At 34.9% G+C, this 27,490-nt stretch overlaps 1 protein-coding gene and 1 non-coding gene across 2 annotated transcripts in view; both read left to right on the top strand.

Annotated features, from left to right (window-relative positions):
• The window catches only part of CCDC178 (coiled-coil domain containing 178), a 414,615-nt gene that overhangs the window by 40,364 nt on the left and 346,761 nt on the right, over positions 1-27,490 (top strand). The window contains exons 4-5 of the mRNA XM_032421225.1: positions 14,890-14,912; positions 25,963-26,045. Coding sequence (XP_032277116.1) covers positions 14,890-14,912; positions 25,963-26,045 — 106 coding nt within the window. The remainder of the gene's footprint in view (positions 1-14,889; positions 14,913-25,962; positions 26,046-27,490) is intronic.
• LOC116642884 lies at positions 23,870-23,972 on the top strand. The gene has a single exon (XR_004301415.1). It is a non-coding gene; the product is annotated as a U6 spliceosomal RNA (small nuclear RNA).

The raw sequence follows: 27,490 nt of genomic DNA on the forward strand, positions 1-27,490 counted from the left end.
TGGGCTCTCTGTTCTGTTCCATTGATCTATGTGTCTGTTTTTGTGCCGGTATCATACTGTCTTGATGATGACAGCTTTGTAATAGAGCTTGAAGTCCAGAATTGTGATGCTGCCAGCTTTGCTTTTTTTTTTCAACATTCCTCTGGCTATTCGGGCTCTTTTCTGGTTCCATAGAAATTTTAGGATTCTTTGTTCCATTTCTTTGAAAAAAGTTGATGGTATTTTGATGGGGATTGCATTAAATGTGTAGATTGCTCCAGGTAGCATTGACATCTATCTTCACAATATTTGTTCTTCCAATCCATGAGCATGGAACGTTTTTTCCATTTCTTTGTGTCTTCCTCAATTTCTTTCATGAGTATTTTATAGTTTCTGAGTGCAGATTCTTTGCCTCTTTGGTTATATTTATTCCTAGGTATCTTATGGTTTTGGGTGCAATTGTAAATGGGATCGACTCCTTAATTTCTCTTTTCTGTCTTGTTGTTGGTGTATAGGAATGCCACTGATTTCTGTGGATTGATTTTATATCCTGCCACTTTACTGAATTCCTGTATGAGTTCTAGCAGTTTTGGCATGGAGTCTTTTGGGTTTTTCACATAAAGTATCCTATCATCTGCAAAGAGTCAGAGTTTGACTCCTTCTTTGCTGATTCGGATGCCTTTGATTTCTTTTTGTTGTCTGATTGCTGTGGCTAGGACTTCTAATACTATGTTGAATAGCAGTGGTGATAGTGGACATCGCTGCCATGTTCCTGACCTTAGGGGGAAAGCTCTCAGTTTTTCCCCATTGAGAATGATATTCGTTGTGGGTTTTTCATAGATGGCTTTTATGATATTGAGGTATGTGCCCTCTAACCCTATACTCTGAAGAGTTTTGATCAAGAAAAGATGCTGCACTTTGTCAAATGCTTTTTCTGCATCTATTGAGGGGATCATATGGTTCTTGTTCTTTCGTTTATTAATGTATTGTATCACATTGATTGATTTGCACATGTTGAACCAACCTTGCAGCCCAGGAATAAATTCCACTTCATCATGGTGAATAATCCTTTTAATGTACTGTTGGATCCTATTGGCTAGTATTTTGATGAGAATTTTTGCATCCATGTTCATCAGGGATATTGGTCTGTAGTTCTCCTTTTTGATGGGGTCTTTGTCTGATTTTGGGATCAAGGTAATGGTGGCCTCATAAAACGAGTTTGGAAGTTTTCCTTCCATTTCTATTTTTCAGAACATTTTCAGAAGAATAGGTATTAATTCTTTAAATGTTTGGTAGAATTCTCCTGGGAAGCCATCTGGCCCTGGGCTCTTGTTTGTTGGGAGATTTTTGATTACTGCTTCAATTTCCTTAGTGGTTATAGGTCTGTTCAGGTTTTCTATTTCTTCCTGGTTCAGTTTTGGTAGTTTATTAGTCTCTAGGAATGCATCCATTTCTTCCAGATTTTCTAATTTGTTGGCATATAGTTGCCCATAATATGTTCTTATAACTGTTTGTATTTCTTTGGTGTTGGTTTTGATCTCTCCTCTTTCATTCATGATTTTATTTATTTGGGTCATTTTTCTTTTTGATAAGTCCGGCCAAGGGTTTATTAATCTTATTAATTCTTTCAAAGAACCAGCTCCTAGTTTCATTGATCTGTTCTACAGTTCTTTTGGTTTCTATTTCATTGATTTCTGCTCTGATCTTTACTATTTCTTTTCTCCTGCTGGGTTTAGGCTTTATTTGCTGTTCATTCTTCAGCTCCTTTAGGTGTAGGGTTATGTTGTGTATTTGCGACCTTTCTTGTTTCTTTTTTTTTTTTTAAGATTTTATTTATTTATTTGACAGAGACAGAGACAGCGAGAGCAGGAACAGAAGCAGGGGGAGTGGGAGAGGGAGAAGCAGGCTTCCTGCTGAGCAGAGAGCCCGATGTGGGACTCGATCCCAGGACTCTGGGATCATGACCTGAGCCGAAGGCAGCCGCTTAACGACTGAGCCACCCAGGCGCCCAGAAGCCTTTCTTGTTTCTTGAGAAAGGCTTGTATTGCTATATACTTTCCTCTTAGGACCGCCTTTGCTGCATCCCAAAGATTTTGAACAGTTGTGTTTTCATTTTCATTTGTTTCCATGAATTTTTTTAATTCTTTAATTTCCTGGTTGACCCATTCATTCTTTAGTAGGATGCTCTTTAGCCTCCATGTATTTGAGTTCTTTCTGACTTTCCTCTTGTGGTTGAGTTCTAGTTTCAAAGCATTGTGGTCCGAAAATATGCAGGGAATGATCCCAATCTTTTGGTACCAGTTGAGACCTGATTTGTGACCTAGGATGTGATCTATTCTGGAGAATGTTCCATGGGCACTAGAGAAGAATGTGTATTCTGTTGCTTTGGGATGGAATGTTCTGAATATATCTGTGAAGTCCATTTGTTCCAGTGTGTCATTTAAAGTCTTTATTTCCTTGTTGATCTTTTGCTTAGATCTGTCCATTTCAGTGAGGGGGGTGTTAAAGTCCCCTACTATTATTGTATTTCTGTCGATGTGTTTCTTTGATTCTGTTATTAATTGGCTTATATAATTGGCTGCTCCCATGTTAGGGGCATAGATATTATTTACAATTGTTAGATCTTCTTGTTGGATAGACCCTTTAAATACGATATAGTGTCCTTCCTTATCTCTTATTACAGTCTTTGGTTTAAAATCTAATTTGTCTGATATAAGGATTGCCACCCCAGCTTTCTTTTGGTGTCCATTAGCATGGTAAATGGTTTTCCACCCCTTCACTTTCAATCTGGAGGTGTCTTTGGGTCTAAAATGAGTTTCTTGCAGACAGCATATCGATGGGTCTTGTTTTTTAATCCAATCTGATAGCCTGTGTCTTTTGATTGGGGCATTTAGCCCATTTACATTCAGGGTAACTATTGAAAGATATGAATTTAGTGCCATTGTATTGCCTATGAGGTGACTGTTACTGTATATTGTCTGTGTTCCTTTCTGGTCTATGTTACTTTTAGGCTCTCTCTTTGCTTAGAGGACCCCTTTCAATATTTCTTGTAGGGCTGGTTTCGTGTTTGCAAATTCCTTTAGTTTCTGTTTGTCCTGGAAGCTTTTTATCACTCCTTCTATTTTCAATGACACCCTAGCTGGATATAGTATTCTTGGCTGCATATTTTTCTCATTTAGTGCTCTCAATATATCATGCCAGTCCTTTCTGGCCTGCCAGGTCTCTGTGGATAGGTCTGTTGCCAATCTAATATTTCTACCATTGTAGGTTACAGATCTCTTCTCCCGAGCTGCTTTCAGGATTTTCTCTTTATCTCTGAGACTCGTAAGTTTTACTACTAGATGTCGGGGTATTGACCTATTTTTATTGATTTTGAGGGGGTTTCTCTGTGCCTCCTGGATTTTGATGCCTGTTTCCTTCCCCAAATTAGGGAAGTTCTCTGGTATAATTTGCTCCAATATACCTTCTGCCCCTCTCTCTCTCTTTCTTCTTCTTCTGGGATCCCAATTATTCTTATATTGTTTCGTCTTACGGTATCACTCATCTCTCGAATGCTGCCCTCGTGATCCAGTAGTTGTTCATCTCTTTTTTTCTCAGCTTCTTTTTTTTCCATCATTTAGTTTTCTGTATCACTAATTCTCCCTTCTGCCTCATTTATCCTAGCAGTTAGAGCCTCCATTTTTGATTGCACCTCATTAATAGCCTTTTTGATTTCGACTTGGTTAGATTTAGTTCTTTTATTTCTCCAGGAAGGGTTTCTCTAATATCTTCCATGCTTTTTTCAAGCCCAGCTGGTATCTTTAAAATCATCATTCTGAACTCGAGTTCCGAAATCTTACTAATTTCCATATTGATTAGGTTCCTGGCAGTCGGTACTGCCTCTTGTTCTTTTTTTTTTTTTTTTGAGGTGATTTTTTTCCATCTTGTCATTTTGTCCAGAGGAGAATAGATGAATGAGAGAACAAAATGCTAACAGGGTAACAATGACTCCAGAAAAATATACAGTAAACAAATCAGAAGAGACCTGAAACCGGGGAAAAAGAAAAGGAAAGAAAGAAAAAAGAAAAAAAGAAAAAGGAAAAGATTAAAAAAAAAAAGAATATGATCAAATATGATCAGGCTGGTGAATAGATCAGTGCCACACACTAGATTTTGGGTGTATTTTGGTCTGTTTGAAAAACTGTCTCCCAAAATTTTAAAGAAAGAAAAACTTATATATATACAAAAATAAGGATAAATACAATGAAGGGATGGAATATGAGTGTAAAGATGGAAATTATAAAACAATTTATAAAAGGAATTGATAAGATAAGGAGTTGGTTGAAAAAAGAAAGAGAATTAAAAAAAAAAAAAGGAGAGAATGTGATCAGGCAGGAGACTAGAACAAAGCCATACACTAGAGATTTAGGGTATATTTTGGTCTGGTAGAAGCAACTGTATCCCAAAATTTTAAAGAGAGAACAATTTATATATATACCAAAAATAAGGTTAACTACTATGAAGGGATAGAATATGACTCTAAAAATGAAAAATAAAAATATATGACTCTAAAAATGAAAAATAAAAAATATTTTTAAAAAAGGGATTGATAAGAAATTGGTTGAAAAAGGGAAAAAGAAAAATTAAAAAAAAAAGAAAAAAATTAAAAAAATTAACTTTGAAAGACTAAAGAATCATGGTAAAAAAGCCATGAATTCTATGTGCAGTATTCCCCTAGTGCTGGAGTTCTGTTGTTCTCATTGATCGGTAAACTTGGTCTTGGCTGGCTATTCTTGCTGATCTTCTGGGGGAGGGGCCTGTTGCAGTGGTTCTCAAATGTCTTTGCTGGAGGCAGAATTGCCCTGCCCTTACCAGGGGCTGGGCTAAATAATCTGCTCGGGTTTGCTCTCGGGAGCTTTTGTTCCCTGCAAGCTTTCCACACAGCTTTGGAGAATGAGAGTGAAAATGGCGGCCTCCCAGTCTCCCTCCCGGAGGAGCCGAGAACTCGGGGCCCCACTCCTCATTGTGCCCCCAGAGAAAAGCAGTCAATCACTCCTGTCTCCCCAGTCTCCTGCTGCACTCCGTGCTCACCCGGCCTGTGACCAAGCGTTTCTATCTCTGGCACATGACCCCGTTTGGAGTCTCCAAACCCAGCAGAGTCCTGTGGTGCGCTCCCTCACCGCTTCTCCCGGGGGAGGAAGGAGAGTCTCCCTGGATCTGCTGCTTGTTGGGTCCCTACTGGAAGATCAGTGGCCCAACTGTGCCACGGATCACGGTTTATGGCCACCCGGAGCTGAGAGCCCACTCCTCGGCTCCATCTCTGCAACTGGCTTCCCTGCTCGATACCTGGGAGCACTGCCACACTCAGGCACCCCTGGTCTTTCTGTGACCCTGAGGGTCCTGAGACCACACTGTCCCAGCGAGGGTTCCACCCCCTGTTTAGCCACTGGAGCGATGTCCCTCAGCAGAGCAGGCTTCTAAAAGTTCCAATTTTGTGCTCCACAGCTCTATCACTTGCTGGTAGTGGCTGATGGAGGCTCCCTCCCCTCGCGGTCTATCTTCCCATATATCGCCTCAGATTCACTTCTCTGCATGTTCTACCTTCCAGAAAGTGGTTACTTTTCTGTTCAGAGAGTTGCTGCTATTCTTTTCTGCAATCTCCTGTTGAGTTCGTAGGTGTTCAGAATGGTTTGATACCTATCTAGCTGAATTCCTGGGACCACAGGAAATTTAGGTCTCCTACTCCTCTGCCATCTTGCTCCTCTTCCTCTTTATTGAAAAATTTAAAGAAAATTAAGAAATAGGACTTAAAGGAAATTTTAAAAATATAGCTTGTGATTTTTTTTACTTTTTTAAAAGATTATTTATTTATTTGAGAGAGAGAGAGCGAGAGAACGAGCACGAGAGGGGGGAGGGTCGAGGGAGAAGTAGACTCCCCGCTGAACAGGGAGCCTGATGTGGGACTCAATCCCAGGACTCCAGGATCATTACTGAGCCGAAGGCGGTCGCTCAACCAACTGAGCCACCCAGGCGCCCATAGCTTGTGATTTTTTTGATAAACAAAAGCTACTAGGATCTGTTACTTCCAAAAAGGTAAACATATGTGGGTTTTTGTGAAAAGATTATGTATTATATTTTCCTGTAGATCATAATTCAGAATTTAAATCTAAGCATAAAATCTAGTTTCAAGTAGAGTAGGTTACTTGTGTTAGAAATAGTTAAAGTATACAATTATTCCTGAGAAAATACCAAATTTTTGTAAATGTGTGGGTGCATTTTGATAATTCTAGAATGCCTGAACAAAATGCAGAAAAAGGACATTTCTTCTCAACATTTTTACCACTTAAAAGGAATTAATCTAATAAAACTTATCAGCAGATTGTACCTTTGGGAGGAGTTTAACATTTTTGAATTTTATTCATTCATTGTCTGTAGTCCCATATACTGTCTTTACCTGTTGGGTTTTTCTTGGGGACTGCAAGGAGTACATTTATGATGGGTTTGGGGTGGAGTCAAAGACAAAGAGAAAGAAAGTGTTGCCCTTTCTAGGTCTGCAGTTTTTCTTCTTTTAATTGAAGTCTTTTCACTTTTGTCTAAATTGTCAATTGTATTTTTCTATAAACTGCTTGATTTTTAAAATAGCTTTATTGAGGTAATTTACATACCATAAAGTTTGTCATTTAAAGTGTAGAATTCAGGAGCACCTGGGTGGCTCAGTCATTAAGCGCCTGCCTTTGGCTCAGGTCATGATCCCGGGGTCCTGGGATCGAGCCCCGCATTGGGTTCCCTGCTCAGTGGGAAGCCTGTTTCTCCCTCTCCCACTCCCCCTGCTTGTATTCCCTCTCTCTCTGTTTCTCTCTCTCTCTGTCAAATAAATAAATAAAATCTTTAAAAAAATAAAGTGTAGAATTCAGTGGTTTTTAGTGTATTTACAGAGTTGTGTAATCATTTCCATAATCACAAAAGACCATACATTGTATGATCCCATTAATGTGAAATATCCTATATAGGTCACTCTGTAGAGACAGCACATTAGTTTCCTAGGGCTGGGGGCTACTATTGATGGTTGTGGGGTTTCTTTTGGGGAGAATGCTTGTTTGTTTTAATCAGGATCATCTTAATCTTTTATTAGATAAAGCTCTATAAATAATTGTAAAGCTGTCATCTACTTTGGGTATGGACTACATTAAATGAGTGAAAGATCAATCTTTTTTGGGTCAACCATTATAGTTTGTTTGCCCATTAAATCACAGTGGTTTCCATTATAGTCAGAATGAATACTGTCAAGCCTGTGGTTAACAGAGATGAATCTACCATAAGCTTGTCCATGCATTCATAGCAGTTTAATTGCAATTTTGAATTTTGAAAAGAAAATTCTTTAGAGTTACTATGAACATGTTCTCTATATTTTTGCAAAGAATCAGAAAACATGGCAATATGATGGAAATAATTACCTGGATATCTTCCCATACAAGTAAAAGGTTTTGTTTTATTTCTCTTCTACCTATTTTTAAGACTGCCTAGAGATGGCTTTATTTAATTTGGAGTTTTCTCTACTGAACTGAAAATTTTTTCCATTTAATCAATACAGATCATTAAAATGTTACCATGATTTGAAAGGATGACATAGAGAGAAAGTATTTAGAAATCATTCTTTAAAATATAAAGAATGTATTTTACAAAAATAATAATATTATTATCAATAACAGTGATAAAGCTAATACTGATTAGGTGCCTACTGTATATCATGTATGATTTCATTGAAAACTTACGGAAACCTTGTGAGTTAGAAACTGCCATTATCCCCATTTTCAGATGAGGAAACTGATTCCAGAGGTTGATTTCCCCTGAGATCACATAGTCAGTGGCAGAGCTAGCACCCAGACAGGTGTGTCTGAGATCTCAGAACATCCTGCTCTCCACCATGCTGTGTCATCTATTCCTGAGAGTATTTCACCTATGAGGACCAAAAAAAATATGACTGTTAAAATGCTTATGATTCCAATTATAAAATTTTGCTGTGCTTACACCATTTCATATATGTTTTCAATTCTGAAAAGTAATATTTAATCATCTGACCCTACTGACCAAATCTCTGATACTTTGAGTTCTCTAATTCTGTTAATTCTATTATATTTCATTTGAAACTTAAGGACACTTAAAATCCTGAAATATTCATTATTTCCCATTCTGTCATCCCCATTTTCCTTTACTTCCTTGACTAAAGAATTCATCTCTTAAAACACTCACTAATTGGTATATCTGGTTCTTTACTTTTTTATCCTGCCATCCTTCTAGTCTGACAAAATGCCAGCCCTGATGAGATCTCTCTGATGGTCTGCCATCGCCACTCCTGCACCCCAGGCTGCTGAATAGTGCCAGAGAACATTACACAATAATCCCAATTTGAGATGTTATACATTCATTGTTTCCAACCTCAATGGGACCTTTAATAGTGCTCTCAAATTATTGCTTGTCAACCAGAACTTCCTCTAGTATTCTCTGATGGCTACTCTAGTCCTCTCTTTTGTTCAAGTCTCCAAATCCTCTACCTTACTACTCATTCATCTCTTACTTCTGAAAGAAAATAGAAGGTATGATAACAGAAATGCTTCAAACTCTTGTTATCCCACTTATGAACATCCTTGAATTCCATAAATATTATTCCTTTTGTCCTTCCATGGAAAATTTCCTTCCGCCATCAGTGGCTACTCCCCTTACCTACATTCCATCTTCAGCTTTTATAAGGATCTTGTTCCATCAGGTGTTCATATCTATCTTCCAAATTTCCTTTTTTTTTCTTAACTCACTTCTGTCAACATTTAACCTCTTGATGTTTCTCTTGTTTTCAAGAAAATTTTTTTAATCCCACACATATCTTTAAATATATCCCTTTTTCCTCTTTCTTCCTGTTTTACTTAACATCTGAAAAGGACTACCTAAATTTAGTATTTGTTTCCTCACCTCCCAATTGCTCATTTTTTCATTACAATCTGGATTTGGTCCCTATTACTCTAAAGAAAATATCTTCAGAAAAATAAAGCATTGTTTTTTCTATCTTTTGGTATAGGCATACATACACATACTCTTTCTCTCTCTGTCTCTCTGTCTCCCTCTAAAACTTTGTGGCTAGAACAAGCATTTATTTGATTACCATTGAGCAATTTGTTCTGAGCTCAGATGGGCAAATTTGTGAGTTCTTGCCTGGGGCCAATCATATGGATGTACACATCTGCTAACTTAACTGGAAATGGTGATTAAGATGGCCTCACACCCATGTCTAGGACAATGTTCTAGGAGGACAAATCTCAATGGGCAAGAGCTTAAAATATTTGCTTGTTTTATGTTTGCTCAAGTCCTACTGGCCAAAGCAAAGCAGATAATCAATCCCTCTTTTAATGTGGTAGAGTATTAGACAAGATGAGGATGCCAGGAGATGTGATCCTTTGGGAACAATTTGTGTAGCAATCAATCTATCAGTTTGTCCATTGACAGCATGATTAACAACCCATCCAATTGCAGACTATAATCACCAACTCCCCAAAAGTTTTATTCTATTATGGTATCATGCAGAGGTCCATGATTATATGTTCTGCAGCAGATCTGATGCAGATGAAGTTCTCTGGTTTCAGCTTCTTTTGACCTGATAGTCTGTGAATTAAAGTGATGTTAAATACTGCTCCTGTACACTTTGCCAGCAATGGTGGAGCAGGGACAAAATTATCACAGTAAATACTGTTATTCAAAAAGGGGAGAAATGAAAGATACATCTTTCACTAATGCCTAAAATTCTAAATTTATGAGGGCACATGGTGTTAGGCCTACCACATGTGAGTCTAAGAAAAGTTTCTTGCTTAAGACTCAGTTCTGCTTCCTGGGGATAGTTTCCTAATTTGTGGTTCTTCTCGTCTCTGCTTTACTCTCTGAGCTCTTAGTTTTGAGAGGTACTTAGATTTCCATAAGAAGTAGACCTGGGTAGCTATCCCAAACTTTTTCCTGTATTAGTTTGTTCAAGCTGCCATAAAAAAAAATATGACAGACTGGGAGACTTAACAGAAGGTTATTTTCTCACAGTTCTGGAGGCTAGAAGTCCAAAATCAGGGTGGTGTTATGGTTTCTACTGAGGATTCTCTTCTTGGCTTGTAAATGGCCTCCTCACTGTGTTCTCACATGGCCTTTCTTCTGTGCCCACATGGAGAGAGAGAGAGAGAGCTCTGGAGTCTTTTCATCTTCTAATAAAAACACCAGTTTTATTGGATTAGGACCCTATCCTATGATATAATTTAACTTTAATTTTCTCTTTCAAGGTCCTATCTTCAAATACAGTCACATTAGAGATTAGGGCTTCAACATACACATTTTAGAGGGATACAGTTTAGTCTATAATATTGCTCTGAATTAGAATTGTCTTTGCATTTTGAATCTTTTGTTTTTTAGTCCAATTCCCATAAGAACTTTGGGCTTTCATATTAATCTTATTGGGAAGCTCAGAGGAGTAAGAGAGTGACAGCAGAGGCTTCAAGGTCTCTTGAGACTTTACTTAGAAGTTGTATATTTCTTCTGATACATCTGTCCAACAAATCCCAAATCCAGTTAATATTTAAGGGTTGGGAGAATAGGGTTTGCCTGTTAATGGAAGGAAGTGTAAAGGACAAAGGGAGTCATTTTTAATCCTCCATTATCTTACCTTTGACCCCAAGAATATACATGCCTCCTTTGTACAAAATATATCAAAGACTTAAATGTAAGTGCTCAAACCATAAAACTCATAGAAGAAAACCCAGAGGTAAATCTTCATGACCTGGGATTTTGCTATGAATTCTTAGATATGACACCAAAGGCATAAGTAACAAAAGAAAAAAAGGATTAACTGAACTTCGTCAATATTAAAAACTTGTATTTTGTACATCAAGGGACATTATCAAGAAAGTGAAACACAACCTACATAATGGGAGAAAATGTTTGCAAATCATATATTCATGTAGTCTATGTCTGCTTGAAGCTTTGCATTAGCTTCTTCCAATTTTGCCTTTTGTTCCTCAAAATGTTTTAGTTGATAAGCTTTATCTTCAAAATGCCATTGTAATTCTACAGTATCTCGCAAATAGGCCTCGTGTTCTAAACATGAATTTTATCTCAATTAAAAAAATTAAGAAAATTGGAACAAAAAACTTCAGTTAGTAATAATGTATCAATACTGCTTAATTAATTGTAACAAATGTACTATCCTAATGTAAGATGTTAAAATAGGGAAAATGTGGTCCAGAATATGTATGAAATTTCTATATTATCTTTCCAACTTTTCTGTAAGTCTTAAACTGTTGTAAAATGAAGACTATTTTAATAAAACAATACTATTTAAGAGAACATAAAAATTAATTAAAGGAAAGTAAATGATGTTAAAGAGAAAAAATAATATGACCATGGCTTTTGGGTTATGAGATTAAACCCAATCAGATAATTCTTGTGATACTTCAACTTCGCATGGCTTCTTAGAACTGTTACATAAATCAGCCCGATGGTAAGTTTCTGTAGTATGCAGGAGTGTGTTACCAGTTTCCAAAACCAAGGGATAATATTTTCCTAATTATTAATTAGCTTAGGATCTAATAATATACTCATTGAATGCTCATTCTCCTCTCTGCCTGTTTATCTTTTGTCCATTTTCTTTTGGGTTTATTTGGATTTTCTTATTGGCCTGTAGGAACAAATTACTACCTTTAGTTTGTTACCCTCTCAGTTTGACTTGTCTTTTTACTTTATGATATCTCTTAGTTAAAATAAGTTTTTAATTTTAATATACTTACATTTATCATTTTCCCTTTATTTGAAGTGTTTTGCATCATGTTTAACAACTCTTACTGCAGAGTCCTAAAAAAATTTTCTTATATATCTTCTAAAATTATAAAGTTTTTTGCTTGAGATTTATTTGTTGAACAACGTGAAATTGTTATTTTTGTGTGTAGACACAAAGAATGGAATAGGTAGTTATTTTCATTCATAAAAATATGAAAAATTACTTTTCTCAGCATTAATTTTGTTGCAAAATCCAGTCATTTCTTAGAAATCAGCTGTACAGTATCTATCCTATATCAAGTTTTCATATATGATTGTATCTATTCCTGACTCCATCATTCTACTGGTTAATTTTACCTATTACAATACCTTATTTTACTAAACATGCTTCATAATATGTTTTACTATCTGGTATGGTGGTTCCCTCTTTTTTTCCCTTTTGATACTTCTTTGATTATTCTTGGTACATATACATTTTAGAATAAGCTTGTAATATTACATGTAAAATGTAATAGGATTTCAAACAACTCATTCATCAGTTTTTTTATTATGTAGATGAATTTAGTCTCCTCAGAGTTTTTTAGATTCCATTAAATCTATTATACTGTTAGCATAAGAAAAGTTCAGCAGTGTAGCAAATACTGAAACTAGTTTAGAAGGGCGGTCTAAGTATGAGGTAATGAGGGAGATGGGCAAATTGGTGAAAATTTAATGTTAAATTATTGGTTCTTTTACATATTAATATATATATATATATAGTTTTCATTTAACATACATCTGTGTGTATATAAGTGTATGTGCATATACATAGATATGGATAAATACATATAGATCAGTTGGCACACATAAATAAAGCATCCTATGCTTTCTGCCCATTTGCTTTAATTTTCTGTTAATTACTGTTCATATAGTTTTCCCAATTTTTTTCTTGTGTTTGTTAATTTTTATATATGTGTAGAAGTATTTTTTTATCTCTTTTATCTCTTTATCTCTTTTGTTACAAAATTTTTTTTCTGCTTGTACTAATTTTTAAATTATTTATAGTACTCTTTCATAGAGAAATTTGTATGTAAAATCAATCTGTTATCTGACAAATTTTGTATCATCTAACAAAATTTTCCTCATATCAAGATTATTAAAATATTTTACTATTTTCAGTACTTCCTTTTTTACACTTTGGCTTTTTCAAATCTGAAGTTTACTACTTTATGGCATGAGGCACGTACTTTATCTCTTCTAAATAATTGTTTAAACTATCCTTATATCATTCATTGACTTGTCCATCTCCCTTGATTTGTAATGTAAATTTTACAAAAAACTAAATTCACACATATATATGTGTCATACATATATATATTGTAAATTTTACAATAAACTAAATTCTCATATATATATCTCATATATTTCATATATATTTGTAATGTAAATTTTACAGTGAACTAAATTCTCATATATACATCTCATATATATTCAAATCTCTTGATTTGTAATGTAAATTTACAATAAACTAAATTCTCATATATATAGATCTCATATATATCATATATATATAATGAAATGGTTACTATTTCAGTCTTTTTCATATTTGGATAACAATATTCTTATACTAAATTTCATCTTTCGATTTTTTTAATATTATGGAGAAATATATATATGCCTTGAATTTGTTATTATATCACTTTTATCCATTCCAGTATATGTTACATCTTAAGTAAATTTTCTTGTTTTTTTAATACTCTAATCTTTCCTCAAATATTTGTATACTTTTTTATTTTTTGTATTTATAAATGATGGACCAGACTGATAACTGGTTGTGAGCGTAAGTTTTTTGCTGGTTTTGTTGTTTTTGTTGTTGCTGTTATTTGTTTGCTTTTTAGCAGCTGTCAGAGCCTTCTTACATTAAAGGCTTTTATCCAGTAAATAAAAAATTATACTGGAATTCTTTGTAAATAGGAGGTAATATGTTCAGGAAAGGAAGTTGAGGGAATGTCTTTTTACTTAAATAAGCATACATTTGAGTTTGTTGTAGCACCCTCAAGTATTTTCATGCATTGATGAATTAGCCTTTGTTTTTCCTTTATCCACTTGTTTGTTTCTATGTGAGATTCTGCTAGTTATGTAGGCTCTGTTTTGTTTCTCTCTAGAACCACAACTTCCATTCTTAGCCTCTCCATCCTAGTCAGATCTCCAGTGTGGCTAGAGAGTTCTTCTCATGGCAATGACATGAAGGCATCTTCTCAGCCATGTATTCTGGATTCTAAGAGTGGAAAGCAATAATACTAGTCTACCTCACCACAGGCAGGCCGTCAGTTATTTACTTTGATTGTCACCTACTTATTCTTACATACTAGGAATTTTTCATGAGCTCCACAGAGAAGCCTTTTACCTGCCCTGAAATGGTCTTCATTTTTTCTTCTGAGTTATATTTGTCTTTGCTCTATTTTAACTGACAGTCTCATCTGTTTTCTTTCTATATCTGGGAATTTTTCTAAAATATATGTCACAGTGATTTTATTGGCATACATATATACCTTTCTCCAGAAATACTGGATGACATGGGAATTGAAGAGAAGTAATCATGTATGCCCAACTAACATCTGGAATTAGACATTATCTATGAAACCCATAAAATTATGACTATGTATCCCTTGTGTTTTTGGTAACTTGTGTCTCTTATAGCCCAGGATACTCTTAGAATATTCTGTAGAACATGACTCCTGCCGTGGAGTTTATGGTCTAAAAGAGGGACACTATGGAAAGCTAAATATTTGTGAACTTACCAGAGTGTTTTCCACTCTTTGGTTATATATTAAAATTTAATAGATATAATGCACTTCTGATTATATGGAAAGTCTTTTGGGAGTAAGTGGCATTGAACAGGCCCCTTGATGAAGGAGTAAGATTTAGAAACACAGATGAAAGGTAAGAACAATTAGGTGGGAGTAATAAAAGGACTAGGTAGTAGAAGTGTGTATCTGTTTTAGAAATAACAGAGTATAGTTTGACAAAAATATAATGGGGTCTGTGAAGTGGAGTACTTACAGTTTTATCAGTGAGTTCAAATGTAAGCTAGTCTGCTATTATTTTTTGAGATATTTAAAATTTGATTTTTATTGAGATCTTTTATTTTGACAGTTTGAAACTTCTCTTGAGGAATGGTAAGCACCTTTCATTCTTTCTAAGTTGTTTTTAAGTTCAAATTTTAATGATTAAGGTGCTGTAGATGAGTTTTATTTCAAAAGAAATAAGAAATTCAAAGCAGAATTTTTCATACTTGTTATTAAAATTCATTTTTTTGAAAAGATAAGAATTAGGATATCACTGAAAATGGCAGAATAGAAATCTCTGGGGCTCTGTCCCACCACAAAAAAATGTTGGCAAAAATTTGTCAGAATCAACTTTTGTAGAACTCTGAGTTTAGTAAAAGACAACAACTAGGGAGAAAGTTAATGAAGAGTCTGTTGTATTGCATTAAGAGAGCACTGTGGCACTATAAATTGCCCACTTGCCATTCTCTAGCCCCCAAATCAGTGGTGGCCATGAAGAGAGCAGCCTGTACTTGTGCTGCAGATTGCTAGTGCCAGAGAAAACAATATGGACCTTATTCTCAAAGAATTGTGTTTCAGTGTTTTGACCTGTCTGATGACTTCTTGAAGAACCAGCACAAAGGCTTGTCTTTGTTTTGCCTGACTTGAAGCAATCACTCAGCTGGAACCACTTAGAGGCAGTGTTTACTGAAAGCATTTAAAGGCATATACTTGCCACCACTGTCTGAAGCTGTGAATAACAGTTGGGACAAACATTAGACAAACCAAAATGCCTGGGAAAGAAGACATACATGGGGGAAATAGAATTTTTCAAAGCTGTTATATATACTGCAGAATCAAGAAGTACACACGTATGACCAGAGCTAGGCACATGCTCAGGGAAAACCCAAGAAGACCCTGATCTTTTATCTCTGGCTGACCTTTAGGATCTGTGCAGGCAACAGTTAAAAGTAGAAGCAGAGCTGTAAACAGCCTGGGTAAGCATTGAAGGAATACTTCAACAGAGAGCCCATCTGCTAAAACGAGTATTTTTTATTCCTTTTCCTTGTCCTTTTCTTTTTCCCTTCTTTTCCTTTCCTTCCTTCCTTCCTTCCTTCCTTTCTTTCTTTCTTTCTTTCTTTTTTTTTTTGACTCTAGGTATTTAAGATAACTTGGAGAAAACATAAGTTTACCAGTAAGCTAATGAAACACTTAGTTCAGTACCCACACATGACAAAGAATACATACATTACTCAAATGTGTTTAGAAGAACTACTAAACAAAGAAAGAACAACCTACAACAAACCCAACAGAGGGAAGATAATCTTATTTCTATTTCACATTAAACTATTTAAAATGTCCAGTTTTCTACAAAAAAACATAAAGCAGGCAAAGAGAAAAGAGAAAGTTTGTCTCACTAAAAAGGGGAAAAAAAGAAAGAAATTTTTAAAAATGGCCCTGAGAAAGATTAAATGTTGGACTTATTGGACAATAACTAAATCAGCTATCTTAAATATTCTCAAAGAGATAAAGGAAACCATGGACAAACAGTTAAAACCAGGAGACTAATGTCTCAACAAATTAAGATTATCAATAAAGAAATAGGAATTATAAAAAAGAACCAAGCAGATATTCTGGAGATGAAAAGTATAATAACTGGATGAAAAAATAATTAGAGATGTTCATCAATAGATTTGAACTAGCAGAGGAAGGAATCCGTGAACTTGAAAATAGGCCAATTGATGCACTACTGGGTATTTACCCCAAAGATACAAATTTAGTGATCCAAAGGGGTACGTGCACCCCAATGTTTATAGCAGCAATGTCCACAATAGCCAAACTATGGAAAGAGCCAAGATGTCCTTCAACGGATGAATAGATAAAGAAGACGTGGTATATATACACAATGGAATATTATGCAGCCATCAAAAAAATGAAATCTTGCCATTTGCAACAGCGTGGATGGAACTGGAGGGTATTATGCTAAGCGAAATAAGTCAATCAGAGAAAGACATGTATCATATGATCTCACTGATATGAGGAATTCTTAATCTCAGGAAAAAAACCTGAGGGTTGCTGGAGTGGTGGGTGGGAGGGATGGGGTGGCTGGGTGATAGACATGGGGGAGGGTATGTGCTATGGTGAGTGCTGTGAATTGTGTAAGACTGTTGAATCACAGACCTGCACCTCTGAAACAAATAATACATTATATGTTAAAAAAAAAAAAGAAGAAGAAGATAGTAGGAAGGGAAAAATGAAGGGGTGGGAATTGGAGGGGGAGACAAACCATGAGAGACTATGGACTCTGAGAAACAAACTGAGGGTTCTAGAGGGGAGGGGATGGGGGGATGGGTTAGCCTGGTGATGGGTATTAAAGAGGGCGCTTATTGAATGGAGCACTGGGTGTTATACGCAAACAATGAATCATGGAACACTACATCAAAAACTAATGATGTAATGTATGGTGATTAACATAACATAATAAAATAAAACTTAAAAAAAATAGGCCAATTGAAATTATTCAGGCTGAGGAGCAGAAAGACAAAAGAATGAAGTAAAATGAACAGAGCCTAATAGATCTGAGGGACATAATCACAAATACAAATACATGCATAATGGGAGTCCAAGAGTACTAGGGTAGAGAAAAAGGGGGAGAAGGAATATTTGAAGAAACATTGGCTAAAAATCTCCAAATATGATGAAAGACATGAATTTATAATTTACTAAAACTCAGTGAACTCTACACAGGATAAACTCAGAGATCCACACATTATAGTCAAATCATTGAAAGCCTGGGACAAAGAGTATCTTGAAAGCAGTGAGAAAGAAGTGACTCATCATGAGTAAGGGATCCTCAATAAAAGTGACAGTCAATTTCTCATCAGAAATTTTGGAGGCCATGGGCATGTGGGTGGCTCATTGGGTTAAGCGTCTGCTTCCAGCTCAGGTCATGATCTCAGGGTCCGGGGATGGAGCCCTGCGTTGGGCTCTCTGCTTAGCGGGGAGTCTGCTTCTCCTCTCACTCTGTGCTCTCTCTCTCAAGTAAAAAATAAAATCTTAAAAAAAAAAAAAAGCAATTATGGAGGCCAGAGGCCAGTGGAATGGCACATTTAAAATGCTGGAAGGAAAAAAAAAGCCTGTCAAACAAGAATTCTGATTCTTGGAGAAGTGTCCTTCAAAAATAAAGGAGAAATTAAGATATTTCCAGATAAACAAAAATTGAGGGGCTCCATCTGTAGCAGACTGTTCTATCAGAAATCCTAAAGGTAGTCTTTTAAGTAGGGATGAAAGGACATTAGACAGTAACTTGAAGCCATATGAAGAAATAAAAACAATAAGGTAGCTACAAAGATAGATCTAAAAGTCAGTATGATTGCATTTTTATTTTGCATCTCTTATTTTTCTATATAATTTTAAATGGATAAAATTATAATTCTATATTAATGGGCACACAATGGATAAATATGTAATTTGTAGAAATGAAAACATGAAGGGAACAGAAGTATAAAGGAACAGAGGTGTTTTTTTTTAATACTACTGAAACTGCATTGATTTTAATTCAAACTTAATTTTTATGAAGTTAAGGTGTTAATTATAATCTCCAATGAACCACTAGGAAAAATTCTATAAAACAAAAACACCAACATAAATCCAACAAGGAAACTAAATACATTAGGAAAATTCGACTAATCACCAAAGAAGGCGATTATGGAGAAATTAAAAATGAAAAATATTTAAGTATTATAGAAAACAAATAGCAAAATGGCAGAAGTAAGTCCTTCCTTAATAGTAATTGCTTTTCATGAAAATGGATTAAATGGATTAAATGGATTAAATGGGTTAAACTTTACTATTAAAAGATAGTGATAGAATAGATAAAAATACATGATTCAATTATATGCTGTCTATAAGAGACTCATTTGAGATCCAGAGACACACTATGTTGAAAGTAAAAGGATAAAAAATATATTCCATGAAAATAGTAACCAAAAGAGAGCTGGGGTAGCTAAACTAATATAACACAAAATAGACTTTTGGTCGAAGCATATTATAAGAAACAATATTTAACATCTTGATAAAAGGGCCATTCCATCAAGAAGTTATCAAAATTATATACATACCCAAAATACAACCTCAAAATGCGTGAAGTGTAAACTAACAGAATTAAAGTAAGAAATATGCAGTTCTGTAGTAAGAGTTTGAGAATTCACTCTATCCTCATTTTCAAGAATGGTAAAAAGAACTTAAAAAAAAAAAGAACTAAAAAAAAAAGATCAGTAATGAAAAAGATTTGAACAGCACTAGAACAATCTAGGCCTAACAGACTTATATAGTACACACCACCCAATAGCAGTAGAAAACACATTCCTTTCTTGTTGACATTGAACATTATTTAGGATAGATCATATGTTAAGCTATATAACAAATCTCAATAGAATAAAAAAGACTGAAATCATACCAAGTATCCTTTCTGACCTAATGGAATGAAACTAGAAATCAATAACAGAAAGAAACCTAGGAAGTCCATGTAAATGTAGATTTTAAACAACATGCTCAAAAAAACTCAGTGAATCAAGGCTGTAATCACAGAAGAAATTAGAAGATACTTTGAAATGAATGAAAATGAAAATACAATATACCAGAATTTATGGGATATAGCAAAAGTAATGCTCGCAGGGCAATTTATAGACATAAATGCTAACATTAAAAAAGAAGATCCTAGGGCGCCTGGGTGGCTCAGTTGGTTAAGCGACTGCCTTCGGCTCAGGTCATGATCCTGGAGTCCCGGGATCGAGTCCCGCATCGGGCTCCCTGCTCGGCAGGGAGCCTGCTTCTCCCTCTGACCCTCCCCCATCTCATGTGCTCTCTCTCTCTCTCTCTCATTCTCTCTGTCTCAAATAAATAAATAAAATCTTTAAAAAAAAAAAAAAAAAAAGAAGATCCTAAATCCAGTAACCTAACTCTATACCTTACAGAACTAGAAAAGAATGAATGTGCTAAAGCTGTGAAAAGAAAGGAAATGATAAAGATTAATGCAGAAGTAAATGAAGTCAAGAATAAAAAATAAATAAATAAATAGTATTAGTGAAAACAAAAGTTGTTTCTTTGAAAAGATCAACCAAATTCACAAACCTTTGGCTAGACCAGCAAAGAAAAAAGACTTGAATTATGAAAATCATCAAAAAATTGGGGATATTACTATAGATCTCACAGAAATAAAAAGGATTATAATACTATGAATAATTGATAATACAATGAACAACAAATTTAGATAACCAAGATGAAATAGACAAATTCCTAGGAACACATAAACTATCAAAACTGACTGAGGAAGAAGTAGAAAATCTAACATATTTGTAAAAAGTAAAGAGATTAAATCAGTAATCAAATATCTCCCAAGAAATAAAAAGCCCAGGACCAAATGGCTTGACTGGTGAATTCTATTGAACATTCAAAGAAGAATTAATACCAATGCTTCTCTAACTCTTTCAAAAATCAGAAGAGAAAGGAGCACTTTTCAACCATTCTATGAGGCCAACATTATCCTGATACTAAAGCCAGATAAAAACATCATAAGAAAAAGAAATGTAGACCAATGGCTTTATGACTATAGATTCAAGAATCTTCAACAAAATACTAGCAACCTGAACCTAGCCATATTAATAGAATTACATGTCATGACCAAGTGACATTTCTCCCAGATGTGTAAGGGTATTTCAAAATACAAAAAAATAATCAATGTGTAATATATCCACAGTAATAAAATGAAGGGGGAAAATCCATGTGAACATCTCAATGTGGAAACATGTGGCAAAATCTGACACCTTTTCATGATAAAAACACTCAAAAAACAGACAAGAACAGATTAGAAAGCATGATGAAGGACATTTATGAAAAACCTTCAACTGACATTATACCTAATGGTAAAGTCCGAAATTTTTCAACCTAACATCAGGAACAGCACAAGGATGCTAGCTCTTCTCACTTTTATTCGACATTGGAAACCTCATGCATTGCTGATGGGAATGTAAAATGGTTTAGTCACTTTGAAAAACAGTTTGGTGGTTCCTCAAAAAGTTAATCCTAGAATTACCATATGACACAGCAGTTCCACTCTGAGGTATATACAGAAAACATTTCAAAACAGTTCAACAAAATCTTATATACAAATGTTCATATCATCAGTACTCACCATAGCCAAAAGGAGGAAACAACCTTAAATTTTTTCAGTAGAAAACTTTGAAACTCGTTCTATAAGAGGCCAGCATTACCTTGATCTCAAAACCGGACAAAGACCTCACCAAAAAGGCGAATTACAGACCAATATCCTGATGAACGGGGATGCCAAAATTCTCACCCAGATACTAGCCAGTATGATCCAACAGTACATTAAAAGGATTATTCACCATGACCAAGTGGGATTTATTCCTGGGCTGCAAGGGTGGTTCAACATTCACAAATCAATCAACATGATACATCACATTAATAAAAGAAAGGACAAGAACTGTATCCTCTCAACTGATGCAGAAAAAGCATTTGACAAAATACAGCATCCTTCTTTGATTAAAACTCTCCACAGTGTAGGGATAGAGGGACCATACTTCAATATCATAAAAGCCATCTACGAAAAGCCCACAGCAAATATCATTCTCAATGGGAAAAAACTGAGAGCTTTTCCCCTAAGGTCAGGAACATGACAGGGATACCCACCCTCACCACTGTTGTTCAACATAGTACTGGAAATCCTAGCCTCAGCAATCAGACAACAAAAAGAAATAAAAGGCATTCAAATTGGCAAAGAAGTCAAACTCTCACTCTTTGCAGATGACATGATACTTTATGTGGAAAACCCAAGACTCTACCCCAAAATTTCCAAGACTCATATAAGAATTAAGTAACATGGCAGGATATAAAATCAATGTGCAGAAATCAGTTGCATATCTCCACAGTAACAATGAGACAGAAGAAAGAGAAATTAAGGAATCGATCCCATTTACAATTGCACCGAAAACGATAAGACACCTAGGAATAAACCTAACTAAAGAGATAAAGGATCTGTACTCTAAAACCTACAGAACACTTATGAAAGAAATTGAGGAAGACACAAAGAAGTGGAAAAACATCCCATGCTCATGGATTGGAAGAATAAATATTGTTAAAATGTCTATTCTACCCAGTGCAATCTACACATTCAGTGCAATCCCTATCAAAATACCATCGACATTTTTCACAGAGCTGGAACAAATAATTCTAAAATTTGTATGGAACCAGAAAAGACCCCGAATAGCCAGAGGAATGTTGAAAAAGAAAACCAAAGCTGGAGGCATCACAATGCCTGACTTCAAGCTATATTACAAAGCTGTCATCATCAAGATAGTATGGTACTGCACAAAAACAAACACATAGATCAATGGAATAGAATAGAGAACCCAGCAATGGATGGACCCTCAACTCTATGCTCAACTAATCTTTGGCAAAGTAGGAAAGAATGTCCAATGGAAAAAGGACAGTCTCTTCAATAAATGGTACTGGGAAAATTGGACAGCCACATGTAGAAGAATGAAACTGGACCATTATCTTACACCATACACAAAGATAAACTCAAAATGAATGAAAGACCTAAATGCGAGACAGGAGTCCATCAAAATCCTAGAGGAGAACACAGGCAGCAACCTCTTTGACCTTGGCTGCAGCAACTTCTTGGTAGACATGTCTCCAAAGGCAAGGAAAACAAAAGCAAAAATGAACTATTAGGACTTCATCAAGATCAAAAGTTTCTGAACAGCAAAGGAAACAGTCAACAAAACTAAAAGGCAACCTACGGAATGGGAGAAGAGAATTGCAAATGACATCAGATAAAAGGCTAATATCCAAGATCTGTAAAAAACTTATCAAACTCAACACCCAAAAACCAAATAATCCAGTCAAGAAATGGGCAGAAGACAAGAACAGACAGTTCTCCAAAGAAAACATACAAATGGCCAACAGACACATGAAAAAATGCTCCACATCCCTTGGCATCAGGGAAATACAAATCAAAACCACAATGAGATACCACCTCACACCAGTCAGAATGGCTAAAATTAACAAGACAGGAAAATACAAATGTTGGTGAGGATGTGGAGAAAGGGGAACCCTCTTACACTGTTGGTGGGAATGCAACCTGGTACAGCCACTCTGGAAAACAGTATGAGGTTCCTGAAGAAGTTAAAAATAGAGCTACCCTATGATGGAGCAATTACACTACTAGGTATTTACCCCAAAGATACAAATTTATTGATCTGAAGGGATACCTCCACCCCAATGTTCATAGCAGCAATGTCCATAATAGCCAAATGTGGAAAGAGCCAAGATGTCCATGAACAGATGAATTCATAAAGATGATGTTGTATGTATACACACACACACACACACACACACACACACACACAATAGAATATTACTCAGCCATCAGAAAGGATGAATACCTACCATTTACATCGACATAGATGGAACTGGAAAGACAATTATCATGTGGTTTCACTCATATGTCTAATATAAGAAACAGTGCAGAGGATCATAGGGGAAGGGAGGGAAAACTGGGAAGTCTCAGAGAAGGAGAAAAAAACATGAGAAATTCTTAATTATAGGAAACAAACTGAGGGTTGCTGGAGGGGAGGTGGGTGGGGGGATGGGATAATTGGGTGATGGGCATTTAAGGAGGGCACTTGATGTGATGAGCACAGGGTGTTACACGCAACTGATAAACTATTGAACACTACATCTGAAACTGATAATGTACTATATGTTGCCTAATTGAATTTAAAATTTTTTTTTCAGTAGACTAATGTATAAATAAAGGGTGGTATAGCTATACAATGGAATATTATTCAACCATAAAAAGTAATAAAATTTTGATGCATGCTGTAACATGGATAAATTTCTAAAGCCCCATGCTAAGTTAAACCAGACATAAAAAAGTTACCTTTTGTATGATTCCATTTATATGAAATATCCATAACAGGTAAATCATAGAGATGGGAAGCACATTGGTTCTTGGCAGGGGCTGGTAGAGAGAACGGGGAGAGATTGCTTAATAAATAAGAAGCTTGCTTCAGTAGCACATATACTAAAACTGGAACGATGCAGAAAAGGTTAGCATGGTCACTGTGCAAGGATGACACACCAATTCATGAAGCGTTCCATATTTTAAAAAAAATAAGGGGCCGTTCTTCTAAGGTGATAAACATGTTTTGGCACTCGATGGGGGTGATATTCACGACATTGAGTGTAGTAAATGTCATTGAAGCTTACACTTCCAAATGGTTAATTTTATGTTATGGGACTTTTGCCTCAATTAAAAAAAATAAGAATTGGGTGCTTGGGTTGTTCAGTCGGTTAAGCGTCTGCCTTCAGCTCAGGTCATGATCCCAGGATGCCAGGATCAAGTCCCACGTTGGGCTCCCTGCTCAGCAGGGAGTCCTTCTCCCTCTCCCTTTACCCCTCCTCCCCGTTCCTGCTCCTTCTCACTCTCAAATTAAAAAAAAAAAAGAAAGAAAAAAACAATTTTGCTGGTCCAAAAATTAACTAAATTTTGAAAAAAATACACAAAAATAGATTCAATTATGTGCAACAATTTAGTGTATCGCAAACCAGTAGGGAGAGCATTATTTGCTGGGACAATTATTTTTCTATTTTTATTTTAATTATTTTCTTTATTAGTTTCAGAAGTAGAATTTAGTGATTGGCCAGTTGCATATTACACCCAGTGCATGTTACATGAAGTGCCCTCCTTAATGCCCATCACCCAATTATCCCTGCCCCCGCCAGACTCTCCCTCCAGCAACACCCGTGTTTTTATTATTTATTTACTTACTTATTTATTTTTTGTGGTATGAATGTTTCTTTTATTTTTAATTAATTTTTTGAGTATAGTTGACATATACTGTTACATTAGTTTCAAGTGTGCAACATACTCATTCAACATTTTTTTATTTTCAAACAATCAAGAAAAAATAGATTATTTAACAAAAATATTTTAAAATGAAATTAAAACTAAAGGAGAAAATATGATGAATATTTTCTGACCTCATAATAAACAGGCTTTTCTAAATAAATTGTGGAACAACAATGAGACAAATAGTATGCAGCCATCAGAATATTAAACTGTAGTCAAATATACAGGAAACAATGTCATGTAACTAAGGCAGCATGCAATATTTTATGACTCTAATTTTATAAAAATTGAAATATCATTAGAGTGTTATATTCTGTTATATCTAAAAAGAATGAATTAGTATAGATTATTTTATATTATGATTTTTGGTATGTACAAACTTACTTTAATTTGTAATACTTCTTTAATAGAAAAAATAATAATTTAATAAAAATAGCACTCCCTGCTTTGTTGTTGATACTGTTTTTCTTATAACTTTTATCAGATGAAAAGTACTTCTTTTTAAATACGATGAAAACTTTACCTAGAAAAACTATTTAAAAAAAATTTTTTTAAGATATTTATTTATTATTTATTTATTTGAGAGAGAGAGAACATGCACAAGTGCATGAGGGATGGGGTCGTGGGGGGAGGAGCAGAGGGAGAGGGAGAAGCAGACTCCCCGCTGAGTGAGCCTGACCCAGGGCTAGATCCCAGGACCCTGAGATCAAGACCTGGGCCCAAGGCAGATGCTTAACCCAGGCGCCCCTAGAAAAATTGTTTAGAAAAGAAATAACATTTTAATTTGGACATTTTGCTAAAACCTATTAATTTCAAATCTGAAAAAGCATTTTTGGTCCTTGTATTTTATATGGTACCCCGGAAACTGCTAAACTGAAGTTAGAGAAATAGCTCTCAAATTATTCTCAATAAACCCCCTTTTTCTGATAGCAACACTAAGGAACACCAATTCATTTTCTTAAAAAAAAAAACAAAACACAAAACTTCTTTAATATCCTCTGAAATATTTTTAGGTCATTTGTAACAAATTTTAAATTTCTATTAATTTACCATGAAATATAAAGCCCATTATGTATTAGAATTTTGCTATATTACTCTCTTAGATAGTAGCATTAGCATGTATAGTAAGTTTCACCACAAACATTTAAAATTTAATGTGAGAATCACCTAAAATTTGTTTTACTACCTTTAAACTTTAAGTAAAGCAGTTCTTTATTAATTGATTGCCTCTTTCCCTTTATATAGGAGCAGAACTTCATCCACACAAGACCAGAAGGAAGATTGGAGTATTGCTACACCAGTGAAAGAGGTTAAACCAGAAGAGAGAGGTAGAGTTGTACCTCATACTTAAATCAGTGAAATTATATTTAAAAGCTCATTGACTTTTCATTTAACATATTTTTAATTTTTACAATAATTATTTTTAAGAGTTTTATAATTCTTTTGAGTGTCTAATGTAGGAAAGAGCCTTCTATCATTTGATTAAGCAACAAAATTCAACAAATATTTATTATACGATATACTGGTCTAGGTCCTGAGTGTATAGTGATCCCTCTCCATCTCCCAAGAAGCTAACTGTAATTCAGTGCTGTCCACTAGTACTTTCTGGGATAAAAGTGTTCTCTATTTCCACCGTCCAGTAGAGTAGCTACTAGCCATATATAGTAGCTGCTTGAAATGTAGCTAGGAAGACTGAGAATTTAATTTTTCAGTTTAATTTTAACATGTTAAATGTAAATGGTCACATGTGATTCATGGCTACCACACTGGACATGGAGGCTCTGCTATATTTATATCTTATATATAATATATATGTATAAATTAAGATTAATATCTTGTCACAATTTATAAAATGTATAGTAATTTATATATTGGAATAAAATTTGTGTTAAAATTACTTCAACATATTTGAATGTATTCTTAATACTATATTAAACACCTCTTCCTTCCCTCACCACAAAAATTTGTTAAACATCTTCCTTTCATGAGAGATAACTAAGAATTCAGGATTTTGTAAAAGTACTAATATTTTGTTTTCAAAGCTGTCTCTTATAGTGAGGCTCTGTTTTTAGTTTCCTTTTCACTGTATCTACACTGAAGAAAAAAATCTCATTTGTTACTTCTTAATTTTTCACATGACAAATGCTAGGAGAAGATTAATATGTTAGTGGACATAATAACATTTAAATTAATTGCAATTATGTTTATTATAAACTCATACATTTGACCCCAAAGTATAAGACAGTATCAGGTTGAGGGAGATTTATTGTAATTAAGTGTTTGTGCTAAAAAGAATTGCAGGTGGTTACTCACCTACTTGGTATGAAACAGTAAAATTGAGATGGTATTCTAGAAAAAAATTGAGAGATTAAATACAATGAATTGGAGACATTTCAAGTTATAAACACAGCATTTATTTTAGAATGCTATCATAGAAACAGTACAAAAGATATCTTGTACAACATGATAGACATCTTTGGTAAAACATTTATATTGCATCAGAAGTGATTTAAGTGGCATTAATTTAATTATACTTTTCAGACTGAGATATTTTTATAGAAACTGAATAGATCATAAGTTGGCTAGAGAACACAGTGTTCACTGTATATGTTGTCATGAAAAAAAACAGACAATTAAGGATATAAAGTGTCCAGGATATGGTAGAATATGAAAAAAGAAGACAATAGACCAAATAAATATAGACCAAATAAAGGGCCAATCCATAAAAGATAATTTTTATGCATTACAATAGAGAAACCTGTTTCTCAAGAAT

Source organism: Phoca vitulina, unplaced genomic scaffold (assembly GCF_004348235.1).
Source record: "Phoca vitulina isolate PV1807 unplaced genomic scaffold, GSC_HSeal_1.0 scaffold24, whole genome shotgun sequence".
Lineage (NCBI taxonomy): Eukaryota > Metazoa > Chordata > Mammalia > Carnivora > Phocidae > Phoca > Phoca vitulina.